At 41.5% G+C, this 23,773-nt stretch overlaps 3 protein-coding genes across 3 annotated transcripts; 2 read left to right on the forward strand and 1 right to left on the reverse strand.

Annotated features, from left to right (window-relative positions):
- Positions 1–66: 66 nt before the first annotated feature.
- Positions 67–10,896, forward strand: LOC104945429 (solute carrier family 2, facilitated glucose transporter member 4). The gene is made up of 11 exons (XM_010771091.1): positions 67–354; positions 1,944–2,039; positions 3,665–3,825; positions 5,867–5,991; positions 6,105–6,220; positions 6,373–6,535; positions 7,175–7,362; positions 7,529–7,633; positions 9,057–9,158; positions 9,248–9,451; positions 9,556–10,896. Exons 1-11 carry the CDS (start codon positions 322–324, stop codon positions 9,781–9,783), a joined length of 1,521 nt encoding a protein of 506 aa, XP_010769393.1. The 5' UTR covers positions 67–321; the 3' UTR covers positions 9,784–10,896.
- A 125-nt stretch (positions 10,897–11,021) lies between these two features.
- Positions 11,022–15,227, reverse strand: LOC104945427 (Y-box-binding protein 2-A-like). Its single transcript, XM_010771090.1, has 10 exons — positions 15,041–15,227; positions 13,983–14,046; positions 13,832–13,865; positions 13,663–13,752; positions 13,326–13,565; positions 13,114–13,202; positions 12,834–13,038; positions 12,286–12,417; positions 12,116–12,191; positions 11,022–11,661 (listed from the first exon to the last, which is right to left on the reverse strand). The coding sequence occupies exons 1-9, from the start codon at positions 15,117–15,119 to the stop codon at positions 12,147–12,149; spliced, it is 978 nt and encodes a 325-aa protein (XP_010769392.1). The 5' UTR covers positions 15,120–15,227; the 3' UTR covers positions 11,022–11,661; positions 12,116–12,146.
- A 4,792-nt stretch (positions 15,228–20,019) lies between these two features.
- gabarapb (GABA(A) receptor-associated protein b) lies at positions 20,020–22,863 on the forward strand. Its single transcript, XM_010771089.1, has 4 exons — positions 20,020–20,267; positions 21,532–21,610; positions 21,698–21,816; positions 21,904–22,863. Exons 1-4 carry the CDS (start codon positions 20,178–20,180, stop codon positions 21,982–21,984), a joined length of 369 nt encoding a protein of 122 aa, XP_010769391.1. The 5' UTR covers positions 20,020–20,177; the 3' UTR covers positions 21,985–22,863.
- The last annotated feature ends 910 nt before the right edge of the window (positions 22,864–23,773 follow it).

Consider the following 23,773-nt stretch of genomic DNA (forward strand, 5'->3'; position numbering starts at 1 on the left):
CTCCCCCCCCGCTCCCCCTCCCCCTCCCTCTCGATACGAAGAGAGGCGTGCAATCGGTGTGCGGGTGTCACTCTATCCAAGCTGGACGGACACAACACAAAGTTGAAAGAAGAAGAGAGGACACCCTGCAGCTCAGGAGGACCAGGCTGATCGCTTTGGGATTCTCTTTTGGATTTTACCTTTCAGACCTCTTTTTGTTGCTGAAGTGACAAACGTTTCAGTCGGGGCTTGTTGTACTTTTGAGGGAGTTTCACGTGTGTCCATTTGGCACCAGACGCATCTGTCATCGACTGCTGCTCGGTGCCTGGAGCTGCCAAAATCATGCCGGCCGGGTTTCAGCAACTTGGAGGGGAGGTAAGGATTTTTAGAATGCTTTTCACAAATGTTACATGTGGCTGGACCTGCCTTCAGTTTGCAAAAGCTAAGGAAAGCCTTAATTTTGTTCGGTGCGCATTTGTATTTGGAGAGATTGTACGCACGGTTAGGTAGAACGCAAAGACTGTTAGAGAACATCATTTAATATATATGCCGGATTTCATTTGCCTAACATAATCCAATAAATAATGAAACACGTTGTCCAAAAAAAAATCGGAAAAATTAAAATAGTATAAATATAATTTATTCTAGAACATGTTGTGTAGTGTCAACGTTGACAGTAAGCAAAGACATGGCCTATTTTCTCACTGACATAGTCTAAAAATGATAATATCAACAACAATGTCCTCTGTAACATCCAGCAACAACACAAAGCCAGCCTTGATCTGAACGAGTTTAGCCCTTATTTAGTCCTGAGCAGTGACCTTGGCCAACCAAATGTGCGAGTTGAGAGGTCAGAGCTGAGTGCTGTGGGTTGTTAAAGGCCTCCTAGTTTGATTGGTTCCTTTTCACCTCCCTCATAAACAATGCCTGTGTTGTATGCTACCAGAAGTTGTTTTTGAGAAATGCTTTATAGGTCAGGTGGATGTCTGAATAAGTCTTAGGTGTCCCTCCTGGGATTCTGCACAGTATAATTTCAAATCTGGAAACAATAGAGAGTTATCTTAGAATGCCATGTACGAACACCATCTGTGAACAGGTTGATGCTCCATGGATTTGGGAACATTTGCTAACTCAGTCCTACAGTGTAAAATAAATAGTGGAAACTTAAACAAAGCAAAACGCAAACACACTCTATGAGATCTAAGGAATCAGATGCATTCATGATAAGTGAGAAGTAAATGAATTACAGAGCATTCAACTATGTCATTTTTAATGAAAAGCAGTTACCATTACGTGTAGTAGAGCATAACTGACAGCTCCTGAAGTTTGAACTTTTCTGTTGCAAGAAACTTTTGTTTTGGTCCATGAACACTAAACAGCACTTATCTGGGGATTCAACACAGCAAAGTCAAGCCAGTGTACTACACACATATTACATGCAAATAATAATCCACTGAAACCATACAATACGAAAAGGCGGTTTGGCCCACATTTGAGTTTAGAGTCACATGACATTGTTGTTGTCAGGAGGCCCACATCATCAAAATGTCAACTTTACAGTAAGCCACGCTGGGTGTGTCTTCAAAGACTTTGTGAGCCTTTCCAAAGCTTTTAAAATCACCACGTTGTTCTGTCAAACTGTTAGCATTAAGCTGTTTTGTAACTTACATGCAGGTTAATGAAAGGTATCTTTAAGACTTAAAATCCCTTTGAGGGGAAGACCCAATGTCCCGAAGGTCGTCTCATCTGTCACCATGGAGACAGCTGCTTGTAGCCTGCTGGGAAACAGGAGGGAAGTTAAAGAGAGAGATCTGTTCTCATCAGGATCACAATTATATGTAGTCAATTGTTGGGGAGAGTAGAGCTCAGTACAGAAATGAATCCAAGTTGTCCATAGTACACTTTACGCTTAATGGTCTGACATATGTGTTTTTATCTCTGTATTTTGTTTCTTCGTACTTCAGACAGTGACTGGAACCTTTGTTCTCTCGGTCTTCACGGCTGTCCTGGGATCTCTGGGCTTTGGATACAACATTGGCGTCATCAATGCACCGCAGAAGGTAAAAATGAAGCACTGATCGCTCAGACGATGGTCAGAATCAGCCAATAAATCCTATACAAACTTGCCAAACTGGTGCTAAACTACATTACAACAAAGAAGATGTGTTCAAAGGAGTTCTGTTGTTTAAGGCGGGAGGCCGTGACATTTTACCAGATGTCAACTCAGCTGTTTCTTGTATTTTCCTGATTTGATAATGCTGCTTCAAACGGTGCCAATGGTGTTTAGAAAATACACTTGGTGCACATGATGCATTGATATAAATACAAGGGAGTTATGAAACAGCAAAGCAAGTTTATGGAGAATCTTGTGTTTATGGAAAAACAGCAATGCCAAACCCTGTCTTGTGTAACTGCAAAGAGGGGTATTTATGCTTTGTTTATGAGGAAAAGGGGGGTTATTGGATTAGTTTACAGTCAGATCTGGGATGCAACATAGTGCTGTACAAACCTATGGAGCCTGTGCATTAAACACTGAATATATATATATATAGATGGAGGCACACGATTTTTGCAAACCTGACATGCTCTTGCTGCTCATGTCGCAGCCACACGAGGTGTTCCAGAATGAAGGCATGCTCGGGTACTGCATGTGAGAAATATGTGATTTATGACTTCCCCTACATGCATGTTGCCCTATTATAAGGACTGGTACGTGTCAATAAATACTTGATAAATACGTCACATGAAACAGTGAACACATTTGTAGGACATTAGTGACATAGAGTCTTAGAGGTGAATGGATGTAGAGAACCCGAGCCATGTCAGCTGAGTTTCTCTGACTCGGTGTTGGCCTATCTTTACACTCAACTACAAACCCACCCCCAGCTGGCGGAGTTTCACAGAGCCAATAAACCTAGAATAGAAGCTGAGCCGCTGTGTCTATGTCTGATGGTTTTGTCACCCGTAACAATACAGCTGAGAGAGGCTACCAAGTGTTGGTTGTTGCAATACAGATAAAACATGTGTTTTAATAAACATAACACATTTTATTTTCTGCACTTTGCTCAACTAATGGATTGTCCTCCCATTTTTTTCACTTTTACTTTGTTGATAAACCCTTTGCATTTATTTCGATGCAGTTCCAGCTCATGAGCCTATATTCAAATACACGTGTATTTTTCTGAAATACAAACATGTTTTTAGGAACCTTATTCTAATAATAATAAGAAAATTCAACGTATTGTCATTACGTAGTACAGGTAGGTACTATGTAACAAAACCCATCCTAGTGTTAGGAGCAGTGGGCTGTCATTATGTACGGCGCCCGGGGTGCAGTTTAGGGAACAGTGGCTTGCACCTCGGCAGCACTCTTTCCGGGACTTGAACTGGTGACCTTCCAGTTGCCAAGCCAAGTCCCTATGGACTTCGCCACCACCGCCCTATGGGTGGTCATAATAATGACATACATCCAATGCCAGCTTTTTGTATTTGTGCTTTACAGCTTTAAAGACACATTTTTGTCAACCCCGAAAAGGATTGATGCTTGGAAATCAGCCTTTGATGTCAATCAAATAATTACATTTACAAATGCTGACTTTCAATCCCAGGCATCAGGGCCACAAACCATGTAGGCAGTTGAGATCCAGGGTAACATGTTTCCGGGTCTCCTCTCACCTCTGTACAGATCATCGAGCAGGAGTACAATTCAACATGGATCGAGCGGTATGGAGAGCCCATCCCAGCGGGGACCCTCACCACCCTCTGGTCCTTGTCCGTGGCCATCTTCTCCATCGGTGGCATGCTGTCCTCCTTCTGTGTGGGCTTCGTCTCCGAGTGGCTGGGCAGGTAGGGAAACACACAGGATGCAACAATGGTTTAGGTTTTCCTACTCAACTGTGGAGATATTTGTACAATGTTCTTTTAAATTAACCTGAGCCTATTCGGACAATTCAAAAATATTTTATATCCTCCACTACATTAAAATTGTACATTCAGGGTTTTTTAGATAGGTGAGTAGGACAATCAACAATATGCTGCCCAATACAATCCTTAGGCCCCATTTAGATTAAATGCATATTACTATTTTTATTATTTGTGCAAAAACAGAGATATATCAATGTAAACAGAAATGCCTTTAAACTGCATCGCACCTAAACAAACCTTGATTACCAGAATATTATACAATTTACACACTGTATAGTTAATCCACTCAATTATTTTCTTTGGTTCTTTATTTTTGGACAGTCAGGTACATTTACAAATATGTCAGTGGCCAAATATTTGAGTCATGATACATCAGGGTCTCCTTTCCACCTCTGCATGGATCCAAAATGGATCCCAATGTCCAGCCTGTAGTCACTGAGGGGAAACTCTTCCCAGGATGTTCCTTGTCTTCCAAGCTTCCCTCTGTAACCTGAGCTGGGATGTGAGCTGGGTTGCAGCCCACATTTTGAACTGACTGAAAGGGGATCCAAACAGAGCTGGCAGCACTGGGTCAGGAGGGGTTGTGGGGGCGGGAGCATTCAGCTTCGGTGCACTCAGGACAAGGTCTTCCTAAAAAAGCAGCGGACATCGATTTGGCTGTTGAAGACAGTGGGAACTGCGTCGAACTCTGAGGTCAACGTGATTTAGATGCAACCTAAGTCTCCAGTGTACAAAGAAGAGTGGGTGGGTGAGACACAGTGGAGAGGGAAATATGGGGGGCACAGGTTTTACTGCTGTGCAGAATGATGTATGTGCAGAAGGCGACTTGAAGAACGTTCACATTTTTCACATAATCTTCTAAAATTATACACACATTTTATTTTCCCAACATTTAAAGGATATAGGAAGAGAAACTAGATGTCATTTTTCCAAATGTTTAACAAGGCAACTGATCATCGTTGTCGGTAAATAAACATATCGCCTTCATCACATCCCGTCTGGACTACTGCAATGGAGTCCTGTCCGGGTTCCCAGCAAAACCCTAGACAGGCTCCAATACGTCCAGAACTCTGCCGCCAGGCTTCTCACCCGCACCAAGCCATGGCAACATATCACCCCCACCCTCATCCACCTACACTGGCTGCCGGTCAAGTCCCGGATTCAGTACAAAACACTCCTCCTCACGTACAAGTCCTGTCCCTCCATACCCTCGCCCCCCAGTACTTATCGGACCTCCTCCATCCCTACACCCCTTCTCGGAGTCTGCGGTCCTCAGACACGGGCCTGCTCTCCATCCCCCGCTCTCGCCTCCGAACTGTTGGTGACAGGGCGTTCAGTGTTGCGGCCCCCACCCTGTGGAATGCACTTCCTGCCGAGATCCGTAATGCTGCCCCCCTGGACATCTTCAAATCATCATTAAAAACCCACCTGTTCACCCTGGCCCTTCGGGCCCTAGCACTTTCTTGGTCCCCCGGCTTCCTTTATTTTTTGTTTGCGCTTTGATTGTCTGTTTGTTTTGTTTGTCCACCATGTACAGCGGCCTTGGGTCCCTTGAAAGGCACTATATAAATATCATTTATTATTATTATTATCAGTATAATTAGTATTCAAAGCAGAGCAAAAAAGGCATGTCAGATCTTTAAAATATAATGATTTGATGATCAAAAACAATTTAATTGAAATAAAGTCAAATATGTCCTATTAAAGTCACAATTAACAATTACTATTAATATCAGACAAGGATTACGCTACTAGCGAAAGCCTTCAATATTGTTGACCAACACTGCTCTCTGGAGGCTAAAAGAGGTCTGTCTAATTCATTTATTATAACGTGTGTTAAAGACCCATTATATCTTTGTTCCAAATGCAAGACTCTCTCTGAGATCCTTTGACTCAATATGTCAAAGTACAATTTCATGTCTGGGGAATTTCTACAAAGATGCTTGTCTGTGTTTTTCTCCAGGAGGAAAGGAATGCTCATAAACAACATGTTTGCCTTCATTGGTGGAAGTCTGATGGGGTTGTCCAAGCTCTGCGGCTCCTTTGAAATGTTGATCCTCGGCCGCTTTGTAATCGGTCTCTACTGCGGTGAGAGATCCGCTATTCTCTATTTTTCGTTTTGTTTAATTTACGTAATACTTATAAGTACATTCCAGTAACGGCTACTCTTTTTTTCCTCATCCAACCTATTCTCTCTGCAGGGTTGGCATCAGGCTTGACTCCGATGTATGTGGGGGAGATAGCTCCTACGAGTCTGCGAGGGGCATTGGGGACACTGCATCAACTGGCTATAGTCACTGGTATTCTCATGGCACAGGTAGGACAGCACACCCTGATATTAATGTTGCGAACATTATGAAACTTTTCTTTCTTTTGTCTGCATATTTTGGAATAGCCCTTACTTATTAGTATAGCATTAGTATATTTTCATTTCCTATTCCCTCACACTTGATCCCTCTCTCTTTGCAGATCCTCGGTCTGGAGTCCTTACTGGGTGTTGAACATTTGTGGCCAATTCTGTTGGGTTTAGCAATCGTTCCAGCTGTTTTTCAGATGGCTCTTCTGCCTTTCTGCCCCGAGAGCCCCCGCTTCCTCTACATCGTCCGCTGCCAGGAGCACCAAGCTAAGAGAGGTGAGCAAGAAGCTAAGGTTAGAGATATTGGCTGTAGAGATGTCTGTCTTCTATCGATCATAAAGGAACCAGAAACACTCCGTTTGTGGTGCTCATAGTGCCACAAAGTACTTTTTTAATAACTCTACGGGAATGTCTCTTTTAAAAAATCATGACCTGCCCATTTAAGAGAATCCACAAACCTAGACATGAGCAGTTTCAAAATGGCATTATTACCTTTTTTTTAACCAAACTGTACAAGAAAGAATGAGCTACTTGTCAATTAGTAGATGCACACTTTCTTATGTGCTGTGGTATGTTTGGAAGGCGAACTCCAGTTGAAAGAAAAATAGTTACTACGGGAATTTCTTACAACAAGGGTCCGTTGATTATATTGAGAAACCGGATCGTTATATCAGGAAAGAGAAACTGCTGTTGAGTTTTTAAGGTATTATTTTCCTGGCCCTATTATATCTCAGAGAAGGCAGACATCTCTAGAGCCAATATCTCCAACCATGCTGTACTAGAAGACATCACGTAATATATCTGGGTCTGAATGTACTAGAACAGGTGTCTAAATGTCCCAAAACTCAAATAGAATATGTTAATCAAACATACAGACCTCTTAGATATCACGCTTTACATGTCTCCTTTGTGCAGGCCTGAGGAGGTTAACGGGGAGACAGGAAGTGGGCAGTATGTTGGCGGAGATGAAAGAAGAGAAGAGGAAGATGGACATGGAGAGGAAGGTTTCCATCCTGGAGCTCTTTCGCTCTAAGATCTACCGGCAGCCCATCATGATCTCCATCATGCTGCAGCTCTCCCAGCAGCTGTCTGGGGTCAATGCAGTACGTGTTATTAAATTCAACTTCACAGCAAGAAATACCACATTATTCTTGAATTTTTTTTGTTGTACAAATGACATCAATTCACTTTGCATAGAGTCTCAAAAAGGAAAGTCAATTAGTGCTGTATAATATGGCGTCATTCTGATCTGATTTCCCCTCTGGTCAGATTTTTTACTACTCCACCAGTATCTTCATGAAGGCAGGAGTCCAGAGTCCAGTCTATGCCACCATAGGAGCAGGCGTGGTGAACTGTGCCTTCACTGTGGTCTCGGTCAGTAGCACATCTCTGATTTCTAATATCTCTACTGCTTCCTTATTAAATTACCTCATTTTGAAACTTTAATCTTTAATGAATATAGAATGATGAAGAAAACAGTCCTGCTATGTACCAAAGCATGTCTCTTATGTCATGGCCATTTCTACTGATCATAATTCCATTGTTGAGGTCTACTAGAATAGATTTACATTGTTCAATTTTCCAAACTCAAATTGGTTTCTCATACAGCATCTCTGTATAGTATGTGTATTCACTCTCTGTCCTACACGGCTTGTTGGAGCTCCTGCCCCCCCCCTCCCTGTGAGCCCACTGTGCTCTGATGTGTATTTATGTTTTACAATGGCGTTTGTTAGCAACCAGAAAATGACACCAGCAATGACAAACAGATGAGAATGTTGCGTGGGGTCTGAGAAACCCAGCCCGAGCACACGCGCGCACGCACGCGCACGCACGCACACACACACACACACACACACACACACACACACACACACACAAACCCTCCCCACGTCTCAGGCTGAGAAATCCGTGGAGCTGCAGCTGAGAAAATATTTTGTGTGTGTGAGGAAGTCCGCGGATTGGTCCAAACGTAACGGCTCCGCGCACGTAACGTAACGTCACTATACCCAATACGTCACTGTACCCAGGAAGAAAAAGAAAAATCTCCAACGAGGGGTTCTGAGGCAGCATAGATAGGTATTTTCTGTGTTAGAGTTTTACTCGCTACAGGGTGTACTTTGAGGGTTTGTGACTCTGCAGACCGTTTACTGTACATGCAGAAAAAGCTATACACAAGGGGACGGGTAATAACCGGAAAAGCATAACATGGGACCTTTAGCAATGTTATCAAAGAGCAAATAACGTAACACTACAGGTTCTTCTTGTGCCTGCCTCTCAAACATTCCTGCGTCCAAATAGGTCAAGTTTGGTTTAGCTGGTCAAGATCATTTCAATGTCACAATATTGGTCACGAAGCAGGACTTTTAGCTAGTAGTAGCATCGCTCTTTGGTGTGTCCACTATTTGCTGGTGATCCACCATCATGTGGTTGTGTGTGCTAATCGCTTGAAATTTGGTGTAAAAATTAATATCCTCCTCAAGGTGAATTGTCAAAACTTTGATTATTAGCTTAAGCTGTAGCTGCTAATGGGCTTATAATGGCAAACGTTAGCATGCAAACATGGGCAACATGAAACCTGCTAAGTATCAACATGTTAGCATTGGTAGCATTTGGCTCAAATCACCACTTTTAAAGGGAATAGAGCTGCTAGCATAAATAAATAATCTAGCTTTCTTTGTCAATGAATCATATTTCAGAACAAGCTAGGTGAAAAGCTAACTTAAGCAACCAAAGTAGAATATGTAAGGTTTACATCCAGTCACCTCCTGAGAATAATTCATTTTCTTGTTATTTACAGCTCTTCCTGATAGAGAGGATGGGTCGGCGGACGCTCCACATGCTGGGACTTGGCGGGATGGCCATCTGTGCCATCATCATGACCTTGGCTCTTGCTCTGTTGGTCAGTCTCTGCAGAGAAGCAATTATTCCTCTACTGTTATGGATGTTGTCTGTACAAACCACTGAACCTCTTTTCCTACCACCTGATAGGAGCGTGTTCCATGGATGAGTTACATCAGCATGCTGGCCATCTTCGGTTTTGTGGCCTTCTTTGAGATCGGTCCGGGTCCCATTCCTTGGTTCTTTGTAGCTGAGCTCTTCTCTCAGGGTCCAAGGCCGGCTGCCATGGCTGTAGCCGGCTTCTCCAACTGGACCGCTAACTTTATCATTGGCATGTGCTTCCAATCTGTTGCTGTGAGTATTACTTACCTTGATGATGTTGGAGATATTCTAAACAAATAAGTATGGTCTTCTCATTCTCTAACTGTAATCTGTACTTTTCCCCCATCCTCTTCCAGGACGCTACTGGGCCATATGTCTTCCTGATCTTCGCATCACTCCTCATCGTCTTCCTAATCTTCACATTCTTCCTTGTGCCAGAGACACGGGGCAAAACATTCGACCAGATTGCAGCAAACTTCCAACAGCGCTCTGCAGGAATGATGGATATGGACCTGGATCTGGACCTGGATCTGGACAAGCCCAGCACTGAGCTGGACTATTTGGGGGAGGAAAGCAACCACTGAGGGGTCTCTCTGTAGGGAAATGAGACTGTGTTTAGCTTGGGATGAACCGTGTATGTGGGCCTGACTCTAAAGCTTTATTTTCTGACATGTATATTGAGGTTAATTGATGTATTCATATAGATTGTTGTGCCAAAGCAGTGTTAAAGGTGTGTGATAAGTGTCCTTTCCTGGTACTACTGCAATATCGGGTTACCAATTGAGCCTTGACAAAGAGGAGACTACTGTAGTTTAAAGAAATAAGATGTACTTCAGAGCTAAGTGTCTCCATTGTTGAGGCATAGCCTGTGCATGTGGTGGGATGTTATTCCATGGTGATGCACTCTGTGGCAATATTGACAGAAGACGGAGGTGGAGAGACTTGGGATTCCTGCACTTTATGTACAGAGACATCTATAGTTAATCAGAGTTTGGAGGTAACCCCCCCCCCCTCCTTCAAGAATAAGATCATCAAAGTAGTGTGCTTACATACTTTGTACTCAAGCTGGGAACACTCCTGTGTAAATGCTACCGATTCAAACACAGACAGCATTCAGATTGTTATAATTTAGGGTTTGTCTGAAAGGGACGTCATGACATTTGGGTGTGTTTACTGTCCCAGAACTTAAAATAAGGCAACCCAAGCATTTCTTATGTGGGCTGCCTGAAATACTTTATTGCCAAACTGCAATTTCAAATCATGAAGTGTAGACCCAGCTAAAGCAATCACAACATATATTTCTGATCATGAGAAACGTATTGCACAACCTGCAGAAATGCTACTGTTAAAGAAATTATATTTTAGTACTTCATGTGTACATAGTGTTTTATTTGGTTGTTGATATTAAGGTATGAGGGTCTAAATGTTTCAATTCTTTATGCACTCCAGTGGTTGTTTGGTCGTGTAAACAGAAGCCTGATGCACTAGACTAGAGAGAGTTGTGCAACCAAAGGACTGCCTGTATAGAGTAGATTATTATTCTGTATTTGTCTGTCATGTGTGCCGTTTATTCTTTATTGGTGTGTATCACTACCTTCTGAAGATTTGTATTGAGGTTGTTCAGTGAGGACCTGTTATTTGTATTATGAATTGTGATGCTGCTGTCAATAGGATGCTGTAAATAAGGTTACTGAAAACACCTGTGAAGGTCTCCAGTGATTTCTATATAGAATTATAAATTGTATTACCACATTTTTTTACACAAATGCGGACAAAAGTAGTCATATGTGCACCCTATTCACGAAGAAATAAGGGCTGTATCTTGACATTTGCAAACATGATTTATTAATTAACATTTCAACTACTGACATTGCACATAATCCCCTCCAAAAGAAAAAGCACACACAAATAAGTAAAACAAAAATAAAGTTTCTTTTTATCAATCTATCCTCAACTGAGGAGATGAAGGGAGTAGTTGTTTTTTTAAGAATGGATTGAGGTGGCAACATAACTGACTCCCACAATGCACCACCAATCTAACACCTGCTTGGTTTTTCCCCTCTTCAACCAAATTTTAAAAAGGGTAAATAAAAATCAAGGTTGGTTCCTCTATAAACTACTTGATGCTTCCCGTCCAGCCAATTAAAGAAAACGCCTTTTTTTAAAGGGGGGTTGGAATAACTGGGCTACCAAGCAGATTTTCTATTATAATTTCTTTTAAAGATGCACTTACAATGTCTCAATATGCACACAAAACAACCTTTTATCCCCCATTTCCCTACCTCATCCCTTTCCAGAAATCAGTTACGAGACAGGACAAGACAAAATGAGGGGTGGGGGCCCGGAGGGGTGGGGGCCGGAGGTATGACAGCGAGACAGGGTGGGTTGTTGGAGGAGGGAGGGTAGGGAGGGGAGAGCAGTGCATGTGTTCTGAAATAGGTCCAGTCCTCCAACCCTAGGAACTATGGAAAAGGGAAAAAACACATGGGAGACAAAGGGAATGAGAGAACAGCACAAGCACAATGGATTCTGGTGGCTTTGAGTTTGACACGGATAACGGCTTCAGCTACCAGTCAGAAAGGGCACGTTAAAGAAATTAAGATATTCTAAATAAAGTAGGTTTTGGGGGACTAAATATGTTATGCTGCTGCTCTCATCCAGAACAGTACATTGCTCCGCTCCCTTACTGGGACTCTGGTTCTCCGAGCTCAGGGCGAGCCGACCCCCCTGCACTTTTGGCAATACGCTGACGATGGATAAATACCTTATACAACCCAATTCCAAAACATCCCAACTATCACTTTAACGTAGGTCTCCTCGCACTCTGTGTAAAATGTGAGCCAATGCAGCACCTTTATCTGAATAGGAACCCTGCAAAACCCCCATGTCCCCCACCCTGCTTCACCCACCTCTTACCAAGGGTTACAGGACTGTCCTCTCACGAGCATCACTCTGTTGGTGCTGGGTCTGTTGTAGCAGCTGCCTGCTGTGGCTAAAGACACAGGTTAGATATTAGTGTCAACACAACAAATTCTAGTAACCATACAGATTAGAAGAAAAAATTAAATGTAGTTTTAGCATCTTACCTCGGGTGATTTTGGCGGTTTAGGAGAGGTTTTAGGGGACGACTTGGGTGCTTTTGTCGTGGACTTAAGGTCACCTGGTTTGGACGTCGGAGGAGGGGTACCAGGCTCGGATGCAGACTTCTCTGTATCATTCTGCAATAGCAAACCATGAGTTAAACCTCCGGAACATTTTCCAAAATGGCTTTCAATCTAAAATACAATTGACCCAGTGAGGTTTGAATGATTGTATACCAATTAGACCACAAGGTCACATGACACCATTGAAGCAAAAGTGATCATTGATTTAGTGGTGCAGCCTCAGCCCATATTGTAAAACACTGCGCTGTCAACTACACTGATGACATCACTTCCTGTTTGAGGACAATTTTGTTTGACTTGAGGCAAGGTGGAGAACATACTTTATAATGTAAAATACATTAAAAAAAAACTTTAAAGCTCATTCGTATGTGTTGCATTTACTCTGCACTTGCAAGTCGAGTTGAATTTATGAACTTTGAACTCTAAATGTACAATTAGCTCAGATCTGACTTGATACTTTTAACACTCACTTTCGAGGTCGAGGACTCGGAGTTCCTCGTCCTGCGGCGTCTAGTCGGGCGGCGTTGTTCCTTCTGGTCCTCAGCTGCTTCTCCGTTGGTCTGGGGGCTCTCAGAGGCCTCCGGCTGCTTCACTTCTTTTTGCTCCTGGCTCTTTTCTGGAGTAGCCTGCTCGCCGTCTGTAGCCTGCTCAGCTGGTGGGCGAGGACGGAACGGTCTGTGACAGAGGACATGGAAGTCAAGCTTTTCAGTTCTGTAGTTCACAAACATAAAAATGAAAACGTCATGTCACCTGCGGTACGGGCGCCAGAATCTGCGCTGTTGCGGTCGCGGTGGCTCGTCGCACTCTGCCACTCCGTTCTTCTGTTCTCCAGCCTCACCCTGAAAGATGAAGAAGCCAAAACTGTGTTTAATAAAAAAAACTGTCACTTATTGAACTTTGGGATTTCGTCAAAAAAGGTTGTGGTCGTTTTCCCTTGTGCTAACCCTTCTCTTTCAGCTTACCTCTTGTGCCTCTGGACGTGGTCTACGGGGCCTCCGACGGCGCTGCTGAGGTTTCCCTGCATCGTTTTCTCCTGATACTTCGCCCTCAACAGCAGAGGACTGGCTCTCTGCTGTTTTCTCGTCATCAGGCCTTGGGCTCCTGGGGAAGAACCTTCGACGGAAGCGGCGTTTGTTGGGTGCGTAGCGGCTACCTTTGACAGGAACACCGCCCGGACCGGTTACATTTGCTGCTTCTGAGCCCTGTGGGACACCAAGGCAATGGAACATTTATAGAAATCAACACATCTTAAACTGTTGTCATAATGCCATACTACAAAATGGATCCCGAGATTCTCACCTTGGCGGCTTCAATCACATCAAACTCTACTACCTCCCCGTCTCCGACACTGCGGAGGAACTTCCTGGGGTTGTTTTTCTTGATCGCGGTCTGAGGAGACAGATTTAACATCAAATAATGGTTCCAAATAAAGCCATGTACATTAATTCAAAAAGACCCTTTACCTTACCTGATGTACGAACACATCTTCTTTGGTATCATTTCTGTGAGAAATAGAACCTGATTAGCTTTGGAATTATTGAGGACAGTTACAGAAAACTTGAAGATGCACTAAAATTGTAAAGTAATGCAGACAACATTATGTTGAGGAAACACAATACCTGTTTATGAAGCCATATCCATTACGCACATTGAACCACTTCACTGTGCCTTGGACCAAGGTGGCTAAAATAACAGGTAGCACATGATTAAATATGTATTGCAGTCACATTTCACATAAGACATTGTTTTAAAACCATTCCAAGAACACAATATAGGCATGTTCTTATCTTGCTTATATCAATGACAGCCTTGCTTACAACAAGAAAAGGCAGAGTTGTGTGTCAATCATTAACAGAAAGACTTTGAAACCTGGTCTGCACTAGGTCACGAGGAAGGAGGGGGGGGGAGAATGCTAAACAACAACGCTATGTTACACCTCGGTGGTCACAAAAATATGAATTTTGACAGTGACAATTGAAGATGCTCTTGAAAAAAACGTCACCTCAATGCATTTAATTGGAACCTTAGCTTATCAATTAAATCGTTTGCACCTGTGAGGGTGCGCGTGCGCAGGCCGGGTGGCAGCGCGAGACAGCTGATAAAAAAGGAGATGTACGTCATGTGTTCAAACTGTTAAACAAACTTAAATAAATATTAAGCGTTTATTTTGTTTCCTTCTTAGTGTAGTAAACAAAAAGGATGCTGCTTTAAAAAGGTGCGCAAAAAAGTAGGAAGAATCAGGTGTGCTAGTGCTCTAATTTTGGGTAAACTATGAACCAAATTACATTAAAAGTCTGCCAATAAAAGCACCTACGATTTTTTTTGTTTCACAGTAGAAGTCTGAATTTGTTTGGTATTGCTTCCTATGTGTTAAACTCAGGACACGTGTTTCTCCAAAAACGCAACACAAATGATTGATTGGCCTTCATACTCTCCATTAGTTGGCACTTTTTAATAACCATTACCTTGCAAAAGTTGACACTTTTTAAAATACAACAACAGCATTACACACGAAAAAGTTTTATTTTACATGAGTTGAAAAATGATGCTGCCTCAACATAAATCTTTTTATCCGACTCATATCCATAAAACATAGATTCAAAGTCAAGATTAAAGAGTGCTGAACCACCTGACCCTCACAGATCTGTAGGCTATCAGAAGGACTCTCTTCACCCACCTATGACTTTTCTCTCCGGCTGTGGCTCTTCCTCCAAGGGGGCAGACAGTGGAGCGCTCTGCGGTTCGGGTTCGATCATGCTCGCTGTCGGATTACTTTACTATCACTCCGCAGTCCCCTCCCTCCGGCTCGTCGCGAAACTTTTCTCTCCTTCAACTTCTTCTTCTTTGGGGTTTCCCGGCAGCTGGCCTCCTTGGCGTTGCATTAGTGCCTCCCTCTGGATGTGGTCTATAAGTACAGGGGCTCACATCAAACCAAATAGCCTATTTTCTGCCCTTTCTTTCCTCTGGCTCCACACTGGCCTGTCCTGCACCTTAGAGTGTACTCAGAAATATTGCCATTGTATAATAATATATCAAAGTTAAATGAACCCAGTCACTTAGAATAATAATGTATCATACAAACATTACAGAGGTAGGAAGTAACTATAAGTACATTTACTCAAGTACTATACTTAAGTACAATTATTTCCATTATTTTCCATGTGTTGCTACTTTGTACTTCTACTCCACTCCAATTATTCTGTAGCGTATAGTTCCTTTGCGGATTTGGATTGATAATGTGAAATGTGAACACTTAAATAAGCACTTGATACGTACTTTTACTTTTGGTAATTTAAGTATATTTTTATACTAATACTTTTGTAGACATCTGAAACATGAAAAGGGGCCCTAGGCTAGACACCGATTATTTGTGAGTTTCTTTCATGATATATTATTGGTAATGTGCAATCTTAGTTTCAGTGAAGCGTGATGCACCTAGCGATTAATGTACTTTAGTCAAATGTACAACATTTCCCTCTGAAATGAAGTTAGCATCAAATAAAATGTTCCTCAATATGAATTGCTTCATCAGAAAAGTGTTGTTTTTGACCAGGAGGGGGAAGGGAAGACATTGTTGAGTAGAAAACATCTTGATCAGGAAAGGTGTCATTAATAAGGGCTGTTATTGAGCTCTGAAGACTTGCTGTGGGTGCTATATGAAGTTTCATTTGGCATGATTAAAGCAATAAAGGAATTGCCTATTTCAGGTTACAATAGCTTTGCATTTAACTGGCCTACAGCGCTGAGCATAGGTCATCTCCTCTTTCATGGCTCTACATTTAGCAGCAGTAAGAACTGCCATGTTCATCCAAACCATTCTTTGTAGCAATGTGTCTGTATAGAAATAAAGACACTAATTATAAGTGTAATTATTATTAGCAGAGGGAATTAGAGGAGCACACTGACATTTCGAAGATGCAGGGCTATTACAAGAAGAAGATATCATGTTAATTGAACTTTCTTTTGGTCAATGGAAATTCCTGTACATAAACTGATATGCCTTGTGCTTTCACTACATCTGGATGATAACTGTTATACTTTAATATGCAAGTAAAAGGCTCTAGTGCAGGGGTCGGCAACCCCTGGCACGCGTGCCAGCATTGGCACGCGGCACCGTAACCAGTGGCACACTAGGAATAAGTGGAATAAGTGTACAAAATATTTAAATTGTATTTTCGGATCCTGAACGAGACCGACGCCAGAGCGCGTCTCCTCGTTACCTGCAGAAGGAAGCCATGCACGCAACGCAGCACCGCTCTCCTTGACTCCAGGTGACTTTCTGCCGCTTTCCTCCGTGGTGCAGTGCTGATCGTTTCACCACAGAGAAAAGCACTTCACTAATTGCAGTACCCATAAGGAGCTATACAGCTCCTTATGGGTACTGCAATTAGTGAAGTGCTTTTCTCTGTGGTGAAACGATCAGCACTGCACCACGGAGGAAAGCGGCAGAAAGTCACCTGGAGTCANTTCTTCTTCATCATCAGACAATGCACTTAAGCAGACAATTAATCGTTTAACTGTCTTAACCTCTCAGAGCAGCTGAGCAGGGGAAATAGAAACCGCCCTTCTTTTAGATCCATGGTAATTCATTGATTCCTGAGGTACGTTTTATTTTCCTGAATGGATCAACTTCGGCGGTATCATTCGTGGACTTCTGCTTGCAACACACCATCACACACAGGCATTTTTTTCTGGACAAATAGCCGAGCGAACCCTGAGATTTTTGTTTTTCTCAGCCATAACCATGTCCTCGAAGCTCCTCACAGGACTCAGTGACTGAATAAAAGAATGGCTTGTAACGATACGTGGACTGCCGTGCCGCCTTTCCATATCTGATTGTTTCTCTATTATAATATGTGATAATATGACTTCTGCATACCATGACATTTCGCTCTCCCCTTCGCCATCTGATGCCATCCTGATTTCACCGAATAGGAATTGCACTTAATTTTTTTTTTTCCCTTTCTATTTTTTGTTGCAGTTGGTTTTGTATTTGATTCAGATTTACAGCCTTCCTCTGTCAGTTTCTACCCGCTCCGCTAACTGTATGGGTTCAACTACTAGACCCTCCGTCTTTAAAATGCCTTCTGAACAATGTCAGTCCTGTCAAGGCTCACACTGGCTTCTTATTGGCTCTGTCTCCAGGTCTGTGTTACTAATAAAACACTTGTCAGTATCGACCCGGTATTATCCCAGCTTGTTTTCTTTATATGCACTTTATTCTGAGGTCATGGTCATACTTGAGGCAGAACATTTTGCCCGATTACCTTTGCTATGGTAAGCGGGAGGTCCAATGGTTCACAGTTTCAGATTGAGGTAATAAGTGGGATGTTTGCTGGTCATATGCTGCCATCATGTGGTGTGACAGGAAACTGCAGGGAAAGGCACACTGCAACGTGGAAAGGGAGGCAACATGAGCATCCGTTAGTAAGTGTGTAGCCTTATATGGCCCCTTATAGCGAGTAATGTGCGTGCGTGTGTGTATAGATATATCTAGCTAAAACTAATGCAGCCTAACACAACAGATTCAATGTTATAATGAGAGGTGTTTATTCAACTGTATGATCATTTTAGAGGATAAAGTCTGGTGATTGGGTTATTTTATACACATAGGTATTGCACCACAAACTACAGCCTCCTGTATTACCATTATGTTTAACCAACACTTCTATTGACCAGTTACCGCAATAGTAACGCATTATAACCCTCATGGATGAAGGATTTATTTCAGGACTGTTGTAAAACACTGCTTCAGCTTTAGCTAAATGTTGGTTAATGTGACTTTAAGCTCACTTGTTTTCTTTTTTAAATGATTATTTTGTAGGTACATCACAACTGTGATTTACCCCTTTAGCTTGATCCTAACATACAGGTAGGTGCCTGAACATGTTAATCAATAATTGTAAATGTACTGACCAGTTAGAGCTTAACACATTTTACACATTTAATGACACATACATATCTTAATGTTATCCATTCTATTGCAGGGGTAAGCAACAGTGCTATTGCAGGCCAGCCTCATTATTACATTTCACCTTCTTTGTTGCATTTGTCAACAGTTCCTGGGAAAGGAGATACTTTAATTTAGGAACTGAGCAGACTGATGCAGGAGTGAGCTGTAGCTGCTGAGAGTTGGTTAGTGAGGTAACTTCATGGTTTGTGGTGAAATGGGTAGGTTTTACATGGAATGGTTCCCTGATGATGTAAAGTTGTCATTTACCATGTAGATCTTTCATACCTGAATTCCCACAATAACACTCCACTTAGTAAGACTCAAGATCTACTGGACAGCTCACTTTTAATCCGAGAAAAAAACAGTCCAAACCTCACCACTTATATCCTGTGTGGGAGCAGAACACTATACTATGATCACATAAGTTATCATTGTGGTTTCCATTTAGAATGCCTTGAATGTAAAGAGAAGTCAGACACTTGAGGGGCTTTTAAGATTGATGTCTGCCAAAGCACAAAGGAGATTTGAGTTGGAAATGTCATTTGAGTAGATAAGAGTGAGTCAGAGCGCTGAGTCACATGCACAACCTAAATAAAGGTTAGCAATTTTTCCTATGAGTGTTTGAAGACATGGAAACATGGCAGTATGTTACTTAACTCTGAATAGACACTTAAAGGTGGGGTAGGAATTTTTCGAGAAAAAGGCTCGAGATACACTTTTTGTTATATTCCATGGAATGCGCTTAACATCCCGATAGCAATGAATATCTTAAATGCTTTGACAAAAATCCATTAAAAAAATGTCATCTGTGGAAGCCTTAGTACTGTAAAAAGCACGACCAATCATGTAAAAAGCACGACCAATAATTTTAGCAGGCCCAGCTAAAATAACTGGATGGCCTACCTTCCATCTGTGCACAAACGTATCTCGTGCCCTCATTGGTCATGTGCGCGTTCGTGTGTGTTGGAGGAGGGGCTCTATGACTCTGGACCTGGGCTCTGTAAGGAAGTGGCAGATTTCTTCCGGTTGTGTGGTATTTTCTAATTCTAGCGCTACCTACCCCACCTTTAACATTGGAATCTGTTTCTAGAATATTCCCAATAGTTTTCTTAAACCAGTATTCACCTCCATTAAAAAGTTGGTGGCCCACTAGAAAATGGACACCTTGATTTGTTACCACCCTTGCCATTATTCTTAGGAATCTTACGGAATACTTGTTATTATTTCTCTAATGAGGAAACTTCAATCCAATGTAGTCTACACTTAGCTCGGATAGTTAGTCAATATACCTTCAGTTTATAATAATTCCCATTTTTTGAGGACTTGCTGGATGTCTTTTGGCCCAGATTTAAAGCACAAATAATCTATACAGCCAAAACCCCTGTTATGTATCGCATGTTTTTCAGTTTCTCTGCTCTAGCTGCTAACTCCTGGGCCTCGGTCATATGACAAGGACAGCTGCCTCTTCACTGCCCTGCCTCTTGTCTCTACCCGCAGCGGTTGATCAAAAATAAAATAGTTCCAAAGAAGAATTTCATCCCATACCTTAAAATATTTATTTTCAAAATATGTATTTAAAGGGAACACATTCCAATTAAATGAATACCCGTTTTCAGAACTTAACGTTTACGTGGTCTGGGAACGCGAGAAGTAAACCCTGCAAAGTAGACCCTCTGCAACGTCATGTTGTTATTGTATCCCTCCGCGGCAGTCGCACTAGGAAAACAGCTGAGACGAGCTCTAAGCTAGTTAGCAACGTTTGTTTTTGTCGAGAGTGTCAGCGATTTGAGCAGTCTCTTTAGCAAACCGTTATCACGCGATTTAGGAGTGACTGAGTTGTTGTCTGTCATCTCTTTCAACAATGAAGTTCCAGTACAAAGAAGAGCACCCCTTTGAGAAAAGGCGGTCCGAAGGCGAGAAAATAAGGAAGAAGTATCCGGACAGGGTACCTGTAAGTATGCTAACGTTAGCTCCCTTACGCGATATATATTGCAATGCTAATGCTAGTAAATTGTTAATGACATCTCTTGAACACAAATATAATCTTCCTATAGTCATGAAGTTAAGTTGTAGCCACATTAAAATATGATTATCTTTCACCATAGTTGACTGCCACGTTAGTAAACAACAGTCACTCAGCTAACAAAGATAGAGGTGAACCAGCGGCCGCACCTAGCAGGCCAGCTAGTGATAGCTTTGTGTAATCCTTCCGTGTATGTATTTATTTAAAAGATAACATTACAAAACCATAAGTAATATTACCCAACAGATGTTATAATGGTCGTATGGGTAATACAGTGTAAGGCGTTGATACTGATCGTAGATTGAACGCGTAACTGGGTGTCGTTTTAGGCTGTATGTTGAAACAGCAGTGCACCTTAAAATAGTATGCGTCAACACACAGGATACTTGTTTACGTCGCCCTGGCGATTGGTTATAGGTGATTTAGTCCACCAAAAATATTTGCTTTTTGCCACTCAAACTGAACCAACTATAATATCAGTATATTAAGGTGCTTCTGTAATGTATGACGAGCTTGGTGTGTTTTTTTCAGAGCAATCCAGTTTCATTTTAGAGCTCTTATCAGTCATGGAAGTAACAACAATGGTGTAGCCTGTCTAAATATTGAGTAGAACTACAATTATTTTCTCAAGTAATGCCTGCCTTGTTTTGTCTGATCAATAGTTCAAAACTCAAAGATGTATATTTTGTTGGTCATAAAGGACAAAATAATCTGAAGATTTTCACATTTGACAACCTGGGACCAAAATATTTTCTTGAAGAAATACATGTAATAGTTAATGAGTAGTTATGGTTGCTGGTTACTTTTCTGGCCATTAACCAATCGTGGCGTGTCACTGACGGTGTGTGGGAAGGTAGCATTCAGGTAGTACTCCTATTTTTAGACTAAACAGAGGCACCTTTTAAGTAGTTTCATTTTTGTGCGCCTACAGTATTAAATCAGAAGACTGATTTGTACACATACAAATATATTAACTAACAAATTACTGGGCTCCAGATACTGTTACAATTAAATGCCTTATCTTGGTAAAGAATATTTCCGTCCTTGCTTATCAGCCAATGTTGTTGGTTTCAGATCACTTTTCTTTGAAAGGTGGAAGTACTTCTCCTTTTATTTACATAGGTAGAGTTTCTTCAGTGGAAAATGTACTAGATTAATTTGTTGAGGACATGTACAATGGTTATTTTTTCAGGTAATTGTGGAGAAAGCCCCCAAAGCCAGAATAGGAGATCTGGACAAGAAGAAATACCTTGTCCCCTCCGATCTGACAGGTAAATATATTTTTTAAGTGCAAAGATACTGGACAACTTCTATAAAACACATGTACAACAATAAATAAAATCTTCTTTTTTTAACAGTGGGACAGTTTTACTTCCTCATCCGGAAAAGAATCCACTTGCGGGCCGAGGACGCACTCTTCTTCTTTGTAAACAACGTCATTCCACCCACCTCAGCTACCATGGGACTGTTGTACCAGGCAAGACTCATTTTCTACCTCACTGACCATGTCGTTATCCATGTATTGTCTCATATTGAGATCTTATGTTTTCTTTCTATTTCTCAGGAGCACCATGAAGAGGACTTTTTTCTCTACATTGCCTACAGTGATGAGAGTGTGTACGGGAGCAGCCAAAGGGAAATCTGATCCCACTACCATCCCCCCCCAACCACTACCCACCTTTCGGAGACCTCCACCATGCATTCATTTAAATATTAAATCCAGCCGAGCAGCTTGGAGTCCCCAGAGTAAAAATATGTCAAATGCACTTTCACCACCCATACAATAGCCCTCTCCCACCCATATATGTCTCTATTATTCTGCAGTCTGAATTGTATTTGCCTCCACTTTTCTTTTCACTTGCGACATGAGGGAAGTGGTCTCGTGGCCAGTTTTTTTCTAGTGTCGTAATTGATAATGCTTTACAAACTGAGCAGGAATAACAAAGTAATGTTAGAACTAAGCCGTAAATATAGTTACCCCGGGGTTAAGGGAAGAAAGACAGACATAGTAAGTGAGTTCAAATCAGATCTTGTTGACATTATTGTTTGTCCAATCTGCGTGCTTGCAGGATTATATAAAGTGTGTTTTGAGTTTAGGTTAGGAAATGAATTGCATCTACCAGGTGAATGTAGGTGATTTTTTCTCGGGCAAAGTAAAGGATAACTGCTTTGCAGCAGTTCTTTTCCTAGAAAAAACTGAAGTCTGAAGGGGAATTTAGTGGGCCGCCCCACATCTGACCTTAGCAAGGAGTGTAATATAATTCAGACTAAACAATCATCCTCTGCTTTAGGTGGTAAGACTATTTTGACTGCTACTATGATTATTGTTGTTGTTATTGTTTCTTTAGATGGCTTAATTTCTAAAAGGTATTGTAAAGCTCAGTGCAATTTTCTCTTTTTTTAAGTTTATCGCCTTTTTTTTAAAGAAAAAAAAATAGATTTGAACTCTGTATACAGCTGCATTGCTGGCTCTTTCTCTCCATGACCATACATGATTAAATGTGATTAAAAGCTACTTGTGTTACTTGTCTTTTTTGGTTATTGTGTTTATCATGTTGGTTACAGGGTTATTAATTTAAAGAAAATTATAGTTTTCCTTGTGAACCTTAGTGCAAAGTTGTTGATTGATGCACTGAAGAACACTTTAAAACATGAAAAACCCAGAATCTTGATAAAGTTCAGCCTTACTGTATTTGCATTAATTGCCTATTATCCCATAATACGGTTTCTTAAAAAAATGGTGAGCCTTACAAAATTGAGAAATAACTAAATATAACAAATATTTACATGTATTTACATCCAGAGGGTAAGTATGACTAGTAAAATGAACAGGATAAAGTATGTCCTAAATCCAATACTGTTTAGATTAAAGTTAATTTTCCTGACACTTTTACCCCAATGGGACTTACTATAAGCGCAATTAACCATAAAGAACAAACTCGGAACAAGAAGAAAAGTACAGACATTCAAATCCAATATGCAAAGCCGTTGTAAGTAAGTGCTGGTGCAATAGTTACGAATTGGCTACGTAGCCTGTGCTAATGTATCATAGGTGGCTTTATGGCGTTAAAGTAAAACAATTAACAGCTCAACCAACCTACTGACGTTATTATGGTCATGTGTTATTGTCTAACCGGAATATATACTAAACAAATGAACAGAGAAAAACGAGTGTTTTTTGGAAAGAAACAACAAACAACTGTAAGAGAACCATGTACAAATCATTTGTGTTAAATGCCAGAACCGCTGGGTGACAAAAGGGAACGTTATTATTTTTCAGGCATGTAACGAAATATTTTCACAATGGACGGAGCCAATCACATCACGGCATCACAATGGACAGAGCCACTCACGGCACGGCTTCTCCCCGAATCGCCCCCCTCACGCTTTTGGTTGACAGTGGACAAGTCGCGAGGCGCATCAGAGGTATTCAG

The sequence above is a fragment of the Notothenia coriiceps genome, unplaced genomic scaffold, assembly GCF_000735185.1.
Source record: "Notothenia coriiceps isolate Sejong01 unplaced genomic scaffold, NC01 NC01_scaffold00009652, whole genome shotgun sequence".
NCBI lineage: Eukaryota > Metazoa > Chordata > Actinopteri > Perciformes > Nototheniidae > Notothenia > Notothenia coriiceps.